The sequence below is a fragment of the Palaemon carinicauda genome, chromosome 11 (genome assembly GCF_036898095.1).
Source record: "Palaemon carinicauda isolate YSFRI2023 chromosome 11, ASM3689809v2, whole genome shotgun sequence".
NCBI lineage: Eukaryota > Metazoa > Arthropoda > Malacostraca > Decapoda > Palaemonidae > Palaemon > Palaemon carinicauda.
Window position 1 is genome coordinate 80,061,540 of NC_090735.1, and position 16,873 is coordinate 80,078,412.

The window sequence follows — 16,873 nt, forward strand, 5'->3', positions numbered from 1 at the left end:
AAATAAATAAAAAATAAATGTAATCAGGATAAAATTGGATACTCTTTAACTGTTGCCTGCATCTACTTTGTTCCTATAATTTTTGATGATGAGCTAATATTACTTGTTGCTAAACGAAATGTGATGCAAATGATTTAGTACTGTATTTTTGAAACTGTTCAGCCCAACAAGGCTTAAGGGAATCATACAATATGCCACACCATCAACCTATGTAATACAAAATAATTTAAGAATGCATACATTAGCAATTGGAGGGATATTATGATCCAGACTACCTGCTCGGTCTTCTGCTTCACAATCTAGTTATCTTATGTAATGGCTATGATTGTGGCATGCAAAGTTTAGCAGCAATGAATCTAAAGTAAATACAAGAATTTGAGGCTCTATGAGAGGATTTTGATTTTTGTAATGCATACCGAACTTTCAGAACCCTTTCTGAAAGTAACACTTTAAAAAGTAGACTCAACTTAGTTAAGTTAGGTTGGCAACAGGACGCATAGGAACAGAGTGCCACCTTAAGAGCAGATTTATTGAACTCTGAACATTAACAAGGAAAGCTAGTTCTGTCAAGAGCCTCTTGAAATTCAATCATTGAAAGTTGGTTGATTATGTGGATTGTCTAAAGGTAGTCTTGTCATTATTGTCGTCGTTTTTTGTTACAATCAACTAGCCTAGTCTTCCATACATTTGTCCTGAACTAACAGCAAGTTCATACACATTCCATGCAGGAATTGCTAAGAAAATCAGCGGAAGACATCTTAATGGACAGTAAAAACCAAACAATCTGAAGAATGTTTTGGCACTAGTAGGAGACTGAAACTGAAGAAATAAAGAGAATGGCACATCAATAACCCTTTCAAGGTTTAATGGCTGCTCATGAATGGCAGATGCAAGGGACAGTCACATTACCCTAGAAAGCAGGACAATGCCCTAGAGATACCGTATATACATACATATAACCAGCCCCCAAGCCCCCTCTCCACTCAAGTTGGGACCAAGGAGGTCTAGGCAATGGCTGCTGATGACTCAGGAGCTAGACCTATAGGCTCCCCCAAATGCTCATTCCTTTGCTAAGTACAATCGGCGTCAAAACTGATACAACAAATTTTCAGAGGATTTCGTTCGAAATTCAATAACTGGCAACAACAACGCATATCTCAAAAACTTATTTTTTTTCTTACATTGAAAGCTCTAATCAAGCAAAATAAAGCTAACATATACAGGTAATGCACAAATATCCTATCTATGATATTTATAAGAATCGCAAGGAAAAAAATAAAGTAATAATGATAATTTTAAAGAGTAGTAATTACTTCAGACTATAGAAACAAAACCATTTTGAAATTTTCGTTCAACACACTATAACCAACATTACGTATGTATATTTCAAGCAATATGGAAAAATTTATTTGATGTCATACTGTTTTATTAATTATTTTAGCGAAGATGCATAAAACTATGCAAGTATCAATAAAATATGAAGGAAAAATCTTCGTAACATCAAACATAATCAACCGTGAATGCACCTAAATTCAACAGAGAAGTTGTGTGGGTTGGTCATTCTGATATTCGCATTTATGAACTGATCGTTCGGATTCAACTTCAGCTTTGGCTTCGTTTTCGACCAACGACACAGAAGTAATATTATTTATAACTAACGGATTACAACCCATAATTTATTAGTGCGGGAATTTACCCTAATATCCTTATCGCCAGTCAGTGCTACTAGGGCTGTTTGTTGTTGTTTGTAGAGATTGCCTGGCCCTTTTGGCCAGACACGGGCTTTTGCAATCTTGCAGCCCGTAGGTGTTGGATAGGATGAATGGGGATAGGTAGTTGGGTGGGGGATATCCTGCAACATTTATTTTAGGATATTGGGATAGGTTTTGGGTGGTGATGGGATATTTGAAAAGGAGTGATTGACTGTGGAATATCGTCCTATGAGCCCACTGGCTCCAGTCAGAGTTGGAGAGAAAGAGTTATAGTAGCAAGTCCCGATAAGTAGGAGAGCTCGGGAAGGAGTTGAAAATTTGTAGTCAGAGAAATTGATATAGGTGAAGTAAAAAACACTTCATAGTGGTTTAAGCTTAAGTATGAGATAGAGGGATAGTGTGAGATTTCAGCTAAGTAGGAGAAAGCTGAAAAGGAGGAGTTGTAGCAGTTTTAGTGGTAGAGATAGTGTGGAATATAAAATTCCTTTTTTTTTTTTTTTAATAAAGTAATACTTTTGATACTTTTAATGGATATTTTCAAGGGGGATGAAGTTGTTGATGGCAACAGCGGGTTGCCATCTGAAGAGAGAAGAGTGTGCTGGAGGTCAAAGAGACCCCCCTGATCCCTGCCACACCCCCCGACAGGCAGCACAGGCCGCCTGTGCGACAACGGGCTGCCGGCCGAGAGGAGGGGAGATGTGCTGGAGGCCAGAAAGGACCGCCGATGACAACGGCCACGCCCCCAGACAGGCAACACAGGCCGCCTGTGCGACAACGGGCTGCCAGTCCAGAGGACAGGAGGACAAGGCCGCAGCCACCAGCAATCCCCCAGCCTCAAGCACAGAATTGTAGAAAGGGTAAGGTTTCTCTTTTAATTGCCGCTTTGATTTTGCTTTGACTTTGTTGCAAAGCTATCTCGGTGGAGGGTAACTCCGGAGAAATGCTGAGAGGGTGTTGTGATTGTCAATAATGTGTTTGACAATTTCTGTTGCGGTTACAGGAGTATTGGGATTAAGATCCTGCCGAAGTATGCTTGTTTCCTGACATTGCTGTAGATAGTGCTGTAAAGGTTCTTCTGTGTCTTGATTACAGTACTTGCATGGTCTGATTGGTCTGTGCTGTGCTGCAGGGTCTTGGCCGTTATCTAAGATGATCTGCCAGTTGCATAGATATCCCAGTCGCAGTCTGCAGATGATTACTGCGTCTTGGCGAGGTGTTTGTCTTGCAATTGGGTGTGGTAATATGTTTGTGGCTTCAGTGTACCACTTTGCAGATCTTGAGCCATCAAGGAAGGCCCTTCTAACTTCACTAGTCTTTTGAATGTTGCAGTAGGTGGCCATTTTATTTTGAATGGTTTTTAATGACTGTTGCAGAGTGATGCTGATAGTTTGGCACATTAAGGCCGATTTAGCTAGGTGGTCGGCCTCATCGTTGCCAGAGATTCCTGTGTGACTTGGTATCCAGTTCAAGGTGACTTGCCTGTTGTTTCTTTGGTGGAGCAGGGCTAAGAATTTAATTGCAGTGATAAGGTGCAAATTCTCTGTGGGCTCATTGTTGCTGAGGGCCATTGTGGCTCCTCTAGAATCTGTATGGATCGTTGTGTTACCGTTTTGTTGATTGGCAGAGTGTTCTAGGGCTTTTGCAATGGCCACTAGTTCAGTTTGCAATGTGGAGGCATGGTTGGAAAGTCTCCAATTTGCTTTATATCCTGATGTAGAGATAACTGCAGCCGCAGCTGCAGGGATAGCACGGTCTACTGATCCATCTGTGTAGTAGGTATGAGGCGCAGGAGTGTTCCTGATTGCATCTGTTGCAGCTGTATTGAGTTGCTCTTGCGTGCAAAGAGCCTTGCTTGCTGCTGGTAGGATAGTGAAGTTGTATTTGATGGGATCACATGCCCAGGGAGCAAGAGGGATGTAGCCCTCAAACATTTGTTGTCCCTTAATTTTGTGAGCCTCGTTTTGCATCTGCATTCTTCTGAGTGTATCCAGTAGTTTCTTTGCATGGGAGCTGGGCGGATCAAGTTCTTCAGCAAGAGGTAGAAGCCTTTTTATTTTGTCATTGAGTGGGCTTTTTCTGTCTGCGATGATTGACTTGAATATGATGCTGCTATTCCTTATGTCAATTCTTGCTGACAGGGAGATTAGGTTAGTTTCTGCTCTGAGTAGGCAGAGTCTTGTCCACATTGGAGAGCCACTGATGAGTCTCATGGCATTATTTTGGACCACCTCTAATGAAGCTTTTTGAGTGTCGGTCAGTGCAGTAAGTGTGGGTACTGCATAATCAATGTGGGATCGAATTGCTTGTAGGTAAAACAGCCTTAGGAGGTTATTGGATACTCCTTGTCTGAGGGAGGTCATTCGTTTCATGGCTGATAGACGGAATTTTGTCTTCTCTCTGAGGTAGGTTACTTCATTAGCTGCTGACAGGGTTTTGCTAATGATTACCCCGAGGTACATGAATTGACTCACCCATTCGATGTCCTCACCTCTCAGTGTGAAATTTTGAGGGTTTTGCGAGCGTTTTATAGCCATTGCTTTGGTTTTGTTGGTATTGATCTTCAGACCAAGATCATTGCATTTGGCTTGGATCATGTCAAGAGCTTTTTGAGTGATATTTCTGGCATGAGCTTTGTTTGGGCATACTATGCATATGTCATCTGCATATATGAATATCTCCACTCCTTTTGGGAGTTTTAGAGTGGCTATGTTCTCCATTAGTTGATTGAACAGGTAGGGGCTGAGTATGCCTCCTTGTGGTGTTCCGTTTTCTAGTGGGATGAACTCAGTGGTTTTTCCTTGGAAAGTGACTCTGGCCTCTCGATTTTGTGTATAGTTTCGAGTCCAGGCCAGTAGGTGTCCTTTCACTCTTTTTTCAACAAGTGTAAAGAGTATAGCTGGTGAGCTGGCTAGCTCAAAGGCTTTCTCGAGATCAAGGAAAATGACAAAAGCTTTTTTGTCGTTGATTGTTGAGAGGACATCTGTGATGCATTCTTGAGTGCCTATGCCATTTCTGTAGGCATATAGGCGATGATGTAGTTGGCCTATTTTCCACTGCAGTCTGTTCAGTACCATTCTCTTAGCTACTTTCTCTATGCAGCTTATCAAAGCTATAGGTCTGTAGGTATTAGGCTCCTTAGGTTTTGGAATAGGTTTAGTGTCCTGCTGGTTCCATGTGGTTGGACGTAGTCTTTCCGTATGTGTCCTATTTATTAGATGCAGGTAGACTAATTTGGCATGGTTTCCCATGTTCCTCAGCATGCTATATGTGATAAGATCGGCTCCAGGGGCAGTGTCTTTCCTGCCTTTTGATAGGGCCGTATTTAGTTCTTCCATGGTATAGGGGTGATCAGTGTCATCTACCATGTTGCAGGCGGCTTCTATGATGTTGTTCCTGATTGGGAGCAGAGTTCTCTGCCTGTTGATGGTTGGCAGAGGTAGATTGATGCTTTTTGCTCTGTCTGCAAAGTTGTTGGCAATCCTCTTGGCTTCAGCTAATGGGTCTGGGTGTGTGACTCTGGGAGTATTATATTTCCCAGAGACTTGGTTAAACCAGCCCCATATTTTGGCTAGGGATGTGCTGAAGTTGACCTCGTTGTACCATGAGTACCATTTGTCTAGTTTTACTTCCAGTGATACTTGTACAGAATGCTTGATGATTTCTACAAGTAGATTATGTAGTTCATCTGTTCTGTGTCTCCTGAGAAGTTTCCTGGTCCTGTTTATTCTAGCATTCATTTCTTTGATGCGGCTGTTGTAGTACCAGGTATCGGCATGTTTCTTCTCAGAGTACTTTTTTTGTGGCATGGATACACTGGCTGCTACCTCTAGTTGTTTGCTGAAGTCGGTAGATAGGGTGGAGATATCATTATGCGGGTGTTTGATATATTCCAAGGCCCACTCTGTCATGGCTGTTTTGAATTTTTCCCAGTCAGCAAACTCCGGGTTCCACCTTTTTGGGGGTGGAGGAGGAGGTGGGTATTTCTGCAATTCGAGTGTTACTTCTATGGCAAAGTGATCGCTGGTTAATACAGGATGTAGTTGCCATTTTGCTCCTCTTTGTATGGCACTGGATAAGTAGGTAAGCTCTAGACGACCTCCTTTTAAATGGGTGGCTTCTGTAACATTGTTGAGCAGTGCTACATCAGGATATTCTTGCAGTAGGGCATGCAAGTGTCTGCCAGTTTGATATAGAGTTCAGGAACTGATGATGAGCATTAAAGTCGCCTGCAATAATTGAGTCTTCGTTGGAGGCTTCTGCAAAGAGTGCCTCGGCATCGATGTATTTTGCTGGGGATTTATATATGTTGTGGACTGTTAGCATTGTGGTGAGGAGAGATATCTGGATACTTAGTGTCTCAGCCTCGGTCCCACAGTCAATGCTTGGTAGTAGTTTGGAGGGGATACTGCTTTTAATGAGGGTAGTCAGTCCTCTTGTCGTTGGTGATTGATACGTTGTGTATACTTTGTATCCTGAGAACGAGAATGGTGTGTTCTCATTAAGCAGAGTTTCTTGCAGTATGATAATTTCAGGGTTTTGCACTGAAGTTTGTGATTGAAGAAATGCAAACTTGTTTCGAAGTCCACAGATATTCCATTGGAGCACTTTTACCTGCGTATTGTGATTGTTGCAAGTGGTTGTATGAGGTCCATTTGCATTGGGAACTATGAAGGGAAATGAGCTTCTAGTTCCTGGGCGGCGTTGTCAAACACGAAGTCATCCAATGACTCCTGTGAGAATTTGATTTTGCGGGATCGCAAGAAGTTTCGGAGGATGTTGCTGATGGCTGCCAGCAGAGCACCCATGGGACATGCAGAGATGTCGAACTCACTGATGTCTCTGTTGAAAGGTTGTTTGGAGGGGCGTGAGGCGCTAGATTTACTTGTGGAGGTGGAAGGTAGGTTAGGAAATTCTTTTAGGGAGTGGGAAATGTTAGGTGTGTGAGTGGTAGGTACAGAGGAGGATGGGTTGGGTTCTTGTTGTTTTGGCTGGGTGAGGGTAGGAGAATTGGTTGGAGAGGTAAGTTTTAGAGGTGAGGGAGTACGGGGAGTATGGGTTGGGGATCTTTATTCTTTGGAAGGAGGTCTAGGTGGTCGTTGAGGTTTAGGAGCTGGAGGGGGAATTGGTGGAGAGGAAGGTTCAGGAATGGAATGTCTGGAAGGGTTAGGATTTTGTTGGGAGGAAGGTGTAGGGTTTTGTGTAGTTGGATGTGGCTGCGTTCGACGCTGTTGACGTGGATGGAGGTTGTAGTGGCGGTCAGCTCCTTGGCGGTCTGCTATTCTCTGAAGTCTATGGGGGCATATATCATGCCAAGCATGATGGGATCCTCCACAGTTAGGGCAATGGGCGATGGTTTTATGCCCTGCTTTGTGCCTGGCAATACAGTAGGCGGTGGGGTGTTGTCTGCTGCTGCAGACCCCACAGATCTCCGGACCTGTGCAGCGGGATTTATGGTGTCCAAACTTTTGACACCGGAAGCATCTGAGTGGCTCTTTGATGTACTCTTCGGTGCGGAAGGTGCCCCAAAGGCCGAAGGATAGGTGAGGAGGGCGAGCTCCCTTGTGGACTGCCTCCAGTTTATGGGATCTGCCTCCGGCCTTTCCCTCACATCTCTTGACAGTGATGATAGAAGTATGTTGGAGCACTGGTTCAAGTGGTAGGTCTATCGTTGATGTCTAGTTTAAGGACATTTTCCTGTTGCTCTAGGTAGGTCTTGGTCTGCTCATCTTTTGCTGTGATGACCAGTTGTCCCCTGCGATTGGGCCGTATGGTCATATTAAGTCGAGGATTGCTGGCTTCCATGGCAACTATGGCAGCATAGGATGTTATGCTGGGTTCTGGAGTAAGCCTGAACTTGGAGTCTCCAGTGGCTGCTGTTTGTGTAGGTGGGTCTTGAGAGGGGATGCTCTCAGTCTCAGCTACTTCTTGGGTTGCTGGTAGGTGGTCCGGGGTGTGCACAGCGTGGTCCCTTGAAGTTCCAGGGACTGGTTCCATTGCAGGTGGTTGAGGGCGCTTAGCATGGCTCCTCAAAGTCAGGCATCTGGGTTTTTTAATCCTTCCCTTCTCCACTCTTGTTCTAGGGGAGGAGGTGGGGATGGGGGATGAACCCCTGTCTGCCATTGCAAACCGCGATGGTGGTCTTCAGCTGTCGAACGATGTGTACTGCAGGTGTTGTCAAAGGATGAATTAAAACAAAACTAAAATCAAGACAAAGTAAAGTCTTGAAAAATCGCGAACACTGAAATAACTCTACGGGGACCGCAGTGAAAATTTCAGTTACTCGGTGGTTAAAGTCGATCTTTTCACTAGCTTGTTAGTGAAGATGTACTAGGGCCATAACCCCAGTCTCCCAGCATTAGCCGTAGTAGCAGCGTTCAAACGAACACAGTGATCTTTGAGAGAAAGTTTTTCCACCGATTTTCTCCTGGAATTGCCAGTTAGTGCATTTTATTCCTATTATTGTCATCCTTTTTATCTGATAAGTATCAGTGCTCAACTGTAGAACCACAGAAGAAATTTCCCTGGTGAATGGTCAATATTAGTTGCAGTAATTGTTCAATGAAAAGAAAAAAAATCTTCATAGAAACATCTGCGGCAACGTGATATCAATTTTCATTACTGAAGGCAGTATGCTCCAATTGCATAAGGAAGGGATAATGTAATTTGTAAATTAACTCTCTACATTTATAGTGTTATATTGGAAGTTATCATGATTTCTTTTGATGAAGAAGAAAGTAGTTTAGCATCTAATTCAATGAAACATACAGTAAATGAGGCACAAGTTGATGTGAAAAGAATTGAATGGTTTGGCCTATTTCAATAATCAAGGAAATATCTAGATGCTTGTAGCCTAAACGTGGCTTTCCATTAATCAGGTTTCATTATCATGAGCTTTATAAATATGTGTTTGGTTTCCCCCAATTTATAAATTTGTCTAGTAGGATATATTAAAAACATATCGTTGAATCTTTCTCTCGCGCAAGGTTGAAATACTTTACCTGTCCTAGAACGTGCTCTCACGTATCAGTATGTTGGTTATGTAAAGAGATATACATTTCATAATCTATTTAATGAATATATATATATATATATATATACACACATACGTACATACATCCATCCATCCATCCATACATACATACATATATATATATATATATATATATACATATATATATATATATATATGTGTGTGTGTGTGTGTATATACAGTGAACCCTCGCTACTTCGCGGTTCGACCATCGCGGATTCACCACTTCGCGGATTTTTTTCATAACCCATGTATATACATATATTGCGGATTTTCCGGAAATATCAAAAATACCGCGATGTGACCGATGGTGCGAGATTGGAGAAAGTAAGGAAAATTGAATCATGATTGATTTTCAATATAAATGAAACTTTGAGGAGCAACAAAGATATCATTTGTTAGAGAGATAGAGAGAGGTAAGGAATGAGAGGTAGTGAAAAGTAGCCCACAGAGAGAGAGAGAGAGAGAGAGAGAGAGAGAGAGAGAGAGAGAGAGGTTTAAATGTAATAAACAAAAAAAAATTTGATAGGTTATAACACATTGGTGCTTATGTAATATCAACTGTATACTGTAGACGGTTTGAATAAGTTAAGAAATGGTATAAACGATACTTTGTTAGTGTATTCGTACACACTCAAGAGCGGCAGCTAGATGACAGCTGATCTAATCACAGCCAAAAGTAAAACAAAAAGAAGTCAACAATACTCGATTTTTAAAACACACCCGAAATTTAAAAAGAAAAGAACACGCTTTCTTAATGTGCAATTAACTATTTAAAGAGTGGCAATTTTCTAGAATAAAATGATATTTCCCAAAAAATAGTGGTTTGCTGTTGAAATCGGATGCCGTATTTTTAGCTATGATTGAAATGGATGTAGACTCGGCCTAATTTTTTGTTTCGTATTTAATTGACACTAAGAAAACTAATTTTAGTTTCTTCATCTAAATGTAAGTATTGTATAACACGAAGAGAGAGAGAGAGAGAGAGAGAGAGAGAGAGAGAGAGAGAGAATGAATCAGCTGTTGTAATCAAATGGCGTATTTTTGTTTCGTGAGAATTTCATCGCCACGACTATAACAAACCCATACTGTACTGAACTTTACAGTATTTTACAGACTACTGTAATATGATAAAGTAAAATATTTGTAATGTATATTATATGAAATGGGGCTATTTTTTTTTTGTTTAAAATTTACATTTACGTATGTAAAACAACTCTCTCTCTCTCTCTCTCTCTCTCTCTCTCTCTCTCTCTCTCTCTCGTAGATTGTTTTCCTGCTTTGATACGTATGTATGATTTTATATAGATACGGTAAATAATATTTGTAATAACATATTTTATAAAAGCTTTTACAGTAATATCATTATTTATCACTTTCATCATGCACGTTAAATTCCTTAGTTTGTTTACTGAGCGTACTTTATGACGCCGTCGTTTCAGGCGGCGTCATAAAGAAAAACATTTCATTTGGAAGTCCTAAGAAAAATTAAGTAAAACATTAGTAATAACCAAATCAACATACTGTACTGAATAATCAATATAATCAATGCAAAAACTAACCTATACACAAATGTGTAAATGCATTTGTTTCTTCATAATAATCAGAGATAAACGTAAACAAAGCATTGGTTGCCATTTTTTATCGTGCTTTTTGGCGTGTTTAGGAAACGCATGATATGAAGTCGCCTTTAATATTTGTGCCTGTTTTAGTTTAGGGTACGTTAGTACATGCATTAAGTGTTCTGTACATTAAAGGGTAGTTTGTTAACAGTACTACGTACAAGGGAAGGTTTTAAAAGTCTGAATATACATGTTGAAATAAATAGGTAAATATGGTGTCACTACTTCGCGGATTTTCACCTATCGCGGCCGGGTCTGGAACCTATCTACCGCGATAAACGAGGGTTCACTGTATATGTATATATGTATATATATGTAAATATATGTGTGTATATATATATATATATATATATATGTATGCAGTGATGCCCCACAACACGAAATTAATTGGTTCCGTAAGGGCTTTCGTAAAGTGATTTTTTCGTGTAACGAGTCGCCTTTTACATGTAAATAGCCTAATTCGTTCCAGACGCTAGAAAAACACCACATTAAATGATAATAAAAAGAAAGTTCACCACATTCAATAATAAATTAACATTTATAATCTGAAAAAGAAGAGTTTAATTGGACCAAAGAGTAAAAATAGAGTAAAAAAAAATATGGATACTTACCTTTAGACTCTAAAGGTAAGTTTCCATATTTTTTTTTTACTAAAGTTTAGAGGGAGGTGATGGCCGAGAGCGAAGTGCAGGGTGGTAGAGGAGAATGAAAACAGCGGAAAACGTTTACGTACAAGTGGCAGAAAATGTAAACACTTAACTTTACAAAACAGATTTATAAATGACAGAAAACATAAACTCTCAATTTCAGGAAACACATCTACAAATGGCAGGAAATATTAACACTTAACTTTACGATAAACTTAAAATAAACTGTCCTTTTTTTTTCCTTTTCTATTTTTTTTTTACTTTGTTTTCTATTCTCTAAATTTAATTACACTACATATTTTCTTCATCATTGCCACTTTTTTTTCATTTCTTAGCTGGTGCTTGGTCTGCTTCTACCAAAGGCCTCTTAATAAAGTATTCGTCCAAATAAACTTGTTTCTGCCTGCTTCTTAAAATTTTCCGGAAATAACTCGGGCAGACTTCATTACAAGACTCAAGCGCACAACTTGTGAGAATTTTTTGTGGGTGTGTCTTTTCTATGAGAGTCACCATTTTAAAGTAGCCATCTAGACCTCTTTAATTTCTTCCGTTGTCAGTGGGTCATCTTCCTCGCTCCCGCTGTACTCTTCCTGAACGATGTCCACTCGCATGGCCTCCAACTCCTTCAGACCATCTGTCGTAAGTTCCTCTTGGTGCTCCTGGATAAGCTCATTGATGTCGGCCTTATCAACTTCCAGACCCATGGACATCCTGAGTGTAACGATCTCGGCAACTTCAGATTGAGCAACAGGTGCAGGATTGTCACCATTTTTGGAATTGTCTTTATTTTGGTCTGCGTGGAAGCCCTCGAAATCTCGTGTGGAGACGGCATCAGGCCACAGCTTCTTCCAAGCAGGGTTCAAGGTGCGCCTCGAAACCTCCTGCCAAGCTTGATCGAGCATTTTGAGGCATATGACAATATCAAAATTGACGAAGGGTGAGGTTTGTGCTCCCAATGATTTCGAAACATCTCTTGAAGAGATATTTTGGTATGAAAACTCATGAAGTTTGAAATCACTTGCTGGTCCATGGGCTGGAGGAGAGGGGTGGTGTTCGGTGGAAGATAGAGAATCTTGATGAAGGAATATTGTGCTGCAATATCTTCTTAGAGGGAAGGACAGTGAACAGGGGCATTGTCCAGCATCAGCAGGCATTTCATAGGGAGGCGCTTCTCTTCCAAATACTTTTTTACAGTTGGGCCAAAACAAATATTTATCCACTCGATAAACAAGAGGCTTATCCATTACCCCTCCACATCACTTTTAGATGTTCCTTAATGAGTTTATGGCTCTTGAAGGCTCGAGGAGTATCGGAATGATACACCAGCAGGGGTTTCACATTGCAATCCCCACTGGCATTTGCACAGAGTGAGAGGGTAAGCCTGTCTTTCATAGGCTTATGCCCAGGTAGCCTCATTTCTTCCGCCGTGATGTACGTTCGACGAGGCCTTTTTTTTAAAAAAAAAGCCCAGTCTTGTCACAATTGAAGACTTGCTGGGGACTGTAGCCTTCCTGTACAGTCAACTCGTCGAACGTCTTAACGAAAGCTTTGGACGCTTTCGTGTCTGAGCTTGCAGCCTCCCCATGATGCACCACTAAATGAATGCCTGATTGTCTCTTAAATATTTCAAACCACACACGAGAAGCCTTGAATTCTGGGGATTCCTGCTTCGATGTTCCTTCTCCTGCGTCGGTTTCGGCCTGAGCAAGCATGAGATCACTGAAAATGGCGCTGGCTTTCTTGCAGATTATCGCTTTGGTGATAGTGTGTCCAGCCATTTATTTGTCCTTTATCCAGACAAGCAGTAGTCACTCCATCTCATCGTGGAGTGGCTCCTCTTGCTGGTGAAAACAGTTACGCCATTAAAAGATGTTGCTGCTTTGATAGCTTCCTTCTGCTTCAGGATCGTTCCTATCGTAGACGGATTTCAACCATATTCCTTCGCGAGGACACTTAACCTCATGCCAGCCTCGTATTTCTTGATTATTTCCATCTTCATCTCCATGGAAAGCATCCACCTCTTCTATCCCTTGACATCAGCGACTTTCTTGGGACCCATGGCTAATAATGTACTGTAAGTATCACACACAATAACAGTATGTACTGAAAATTTGTTACGAAAGCAAAATGACAAACACTAAGTCAATGCGTACGATACCGCTGCCGCAACGAGAAGACATAGGAATGGTGATGCGTAGATGCACAATGGGATACAGTACAGTAGATGCCGACCAATAGGAGAGCAGGATCTCATGGTGGTAACTAGCATCATAGTAGGGAGATAATAAATGGGAACTCAGGAGGATGGTAGCAAGTTTACTGGGTGGCGGTGCACGAATTTTGAAATCCATCTTGGATACGGTTGGGCTCCTGCTCCATACCGCCTCTCATTGTACCAAATATTTTTCATGATCCGAATCGTGAAATTCTTCGCATCCCCTTTCGTTAAATGAAAATTTTGTTAGCCGATTCTTTCGTAGCTAGAGGTTTGACTGTATATGCATGTATATATATATATATATATATATGTGTGTGTGTGTGTGTGGAAAAGAACCAAAGGTAAAATTAAAATAGGAAATAAAAGATTAAGTCCCGATTTGTTTCCTATTATAATTTTCTGTGTGGTTGTTTTGTATTTGAGCATCATTTCTCCCTGTGATTTTTACGCATTGTATATATATATATATAATATATATATATTTATATAAATATATATATATATATATATATATACATATATATATATATATTATATATATAACTGTAATCGAACAGTTTAACATGTTTTTTCAAAAAGGCCCATAAAAGAAACACAGGAAATATGAATAAATCACACTATATTTCGGTCAATAAACATCGACCCTCTTCAGGGTCGATGTTTATTGACCGAAATATAGTGTGATTTATTCATATTTCCTGTGTTTCTTTTATGGGCCTTTTTGAAAAAATATAAATATATATATGTGTGTGTGTGTGTGTGTGTGTAGGTGTGTGGTGACTCGGTACTCGGGCATAGCTTGAGTATTATATTTTCTAAAATTTAGTTAAATGTGCATATAACTTTAATTTATTAGTTTTTTTCTTACACCAACTGGAATCTTATTTTTATTTCATTTAGTCAGCTGCTAAACTTCTTTAAGCCTCATAAAAAGAAACTGTAATAGTTTTCGATATAGCGCTTTAAAAGTAATTCACAATCACATTAGGCCACTGGTCATGCACTCTGTGGTTCCTGCTGCCACTGAATGGTGAACACTCAATATCACACATTGAGAACCGCATATGTTTTTACTGGGAAATTATTTTTTTCTTTTAATAAAGAATTATTGAACTAACATGGATCATTCACTAGGGAAATTTCTTTCTGTGGTTCTACAGTTAATCACTGATACTTATTAGCAGATAAAGTGGATAACAATAATTGGAATAAAGTATACTAGCTGGCAACCTCACGTACGTTTCTAATGAACTACGTACGATGAATTTTGAAATTTGTTGCATCAGAAAATGAGAAAATTTTAGAATTTCACAGTTAAAGGTCAATTACACTGAGTGTCTGGAGAAAAAGAAATATGAACATCTGGGGAGGGTTATAGAAATATTACATGTAATATTTATTATGGTTGATGCAAATGTAAATCTTGGAATGTTTCATTGATAACTCTGAAAATAGTTATGTATACCCTATGAGTGTTATTTAGGCAAAACTAAGAACATTAATGGAAATTTTCCAAAGTTGATTTTGTAGTTAGGATTTCAAACCTTCCTCTTTCCAGGAAGGCTATGTCTGTTCTTATAAAGAGCTTAGTGACAGTGGAGCATGGAGAATTGGATTCTAGTCAAATGAAGGACCAAAAAGTAAAAGTTCTTTAGTCTATTTCTGTTATCGAGGCAGATTTGCACCGACTCGCAGCGGTGCCCTTTTAGCTCGGAAAAGTTTCCTGATCGCTGATTGGTTAGAATTATCACGTCCAACCAATCAGCGATCAGGAAACTTTTCCGAGCTAAAAGGGCACCGCTGCGAGTCGGTGCAAATCTGCATCGCTAAAAGAAATTGACTATAGATATTAGACCCTTAGCTATCTCTCCTAAGTTCTACGGAAATATTTCTTTGGAAAAAGTTTAGAGGCTGCTCAGTAAGCATACCCAGTTGTTTTTTCATAACATTCTTTTTTCTTTTTTTAAAAATCAGGGTTTGCTTATAAGAATTTATTGACAATGGGTTCAGTGATAACTTCTGGTAATATCCAGTAGTTAGATAAAAAGCTTTTTTTAATTAATATTTTTTTCAGATAAAGGTTATGATATTTACTACAGAATATTCTAGTATGATGGGTAACATATCAATATAGTTTTAAAAAAAATATTTGTGTTTTCTGAGAGTAATTTTCAAGTTTAATTCCTTCCTAATCTTTTTCAGTTTGATCTCCTCAGGGCTGTTTAGTTATCTTATTTTCAATCTGGATGTGAGAACACTTACTTTACAGTGATTACCATTAAACTAGTCTTAGGTATAGGCGGGTCTCTAGCAACCTAAAGTACATTGTAGTTTGGAACTTTAGATTTCCCTTTTTTTTTTTAAAGTAAGTTATGAAAAGCTGTGTTTCTCAGACATGACTTGCATAAACTTAAAGGCTAAAGTGTGTGCTTTCCTGGATCTTGTTTATTACAAAATAGTTGTAAAATAGGTTCAAGATGAAAGCCGAAAATTTTCTCAACCATATGGTTGCAATTTTATTTTGATCTATAATGGAGCCTCTTTGCATTGGCATAGCCTTTAAAGTCATACAAATGTTGATAATCTATACTGGTGATTATTTGAAAGTATACAGTATTTTCATATATTTCTGTTAGGGTATAATAGAAGTTGTTGTTCAATTATTATTTTACTAGGTATATATATAAGCCTTATTCCCAGATCATAGTAGAAGTACTGACGCTCTTAAAATGCATTATACTGTAGTAACTATTTTTTAAGATATAAAAAGTAATGCCTTTATTTTTGCTCTTTCAGTTGATGGTTGAACAGCATGAATTAGATGCATCGGATCTACGGGAAAAACTTTGTAATATAAGTGAAGTTGAATCATGTGATAGAAACACTTTGCACCAGAACGATGAAGGTAACTGTATGATATTGTTAATGATGAAGGTTCAGGTTCAGGAATGAGGCATAGCCTTTGCAATGGTGAAATTTTATTTTATCCGTTTTCAATCTTTTGGATATTCCCACCAGCCAGCCTTGTTGATTGCTTAGACAGTGACCATATTTACATTTACTGAGCACATTCACTTTTTATGACTGAACAATGTATAGAGTTGTTATGTAGGAAATAGGTTGTATTTACAGTAGTTTAGCTTGAAATATTTAGATGTAAAAACAAACAAATAAAAGAATAATTTTAAGTAGGGCAATTATGAAAGACTACTTGAAGAAATTTTTATACTGTTTCCAGTTAGATGAAACCTCCCCAAAAATTGACCATTAAACAAAACAAAATTTCTATTGTTCCATGTTATACATAAGTAAATTTCATTTATTGTATTTTTATATGTAATGTATTGCAATCCAGTCCAAAGTAACAGAGGGAAAAAAGTTTGAAAACACTTAAGAATATTCTGTCTTCTGCTACTGGAGCACATACCTAAGAAATCTGGGATGCACAGACCATCAACACTTGATATCCACAAATCCTCTTTTAATATACTGTATATTGGCGGGGGGGGGGGGGGAGGAGTTAGAGTGCTGTTTGGTCTCCAATGTTTTTTCCTGTGGATGCTATATCAAAGAATCCAATGCAACATAAATTCCAAAGAAATGTTATCTTCCCTGCTCTACGGAAAGTGTATCATTGTGCAAAG

The 16,873-nt window shown here is 39.3% G+C and overlaps 1 protein-coding gene across 1 annotated transcript in view; it reads left to right on the forward strand.

Moving 5' to 3' along the window:
- Ankle2 (ankyrin repeat and LEM domain-containing protein 2) overlaps positions 1–16,873 on the forward strand; it is a 668,076-nt gene that overhangs the window by 288,704 nt on the left and 362,499 nt on the right. Inside the window, exon 7 of the mRNA XM_068383147.1 lies at positions 16,026–16,134. Coding sequence (XP_068239248.1) covers positions 16,026–16,134 — 109 coding nt within the window. The remainder of the gene's footprint in view (positions 1–16,025; positions 16,135–16,873) is intronic.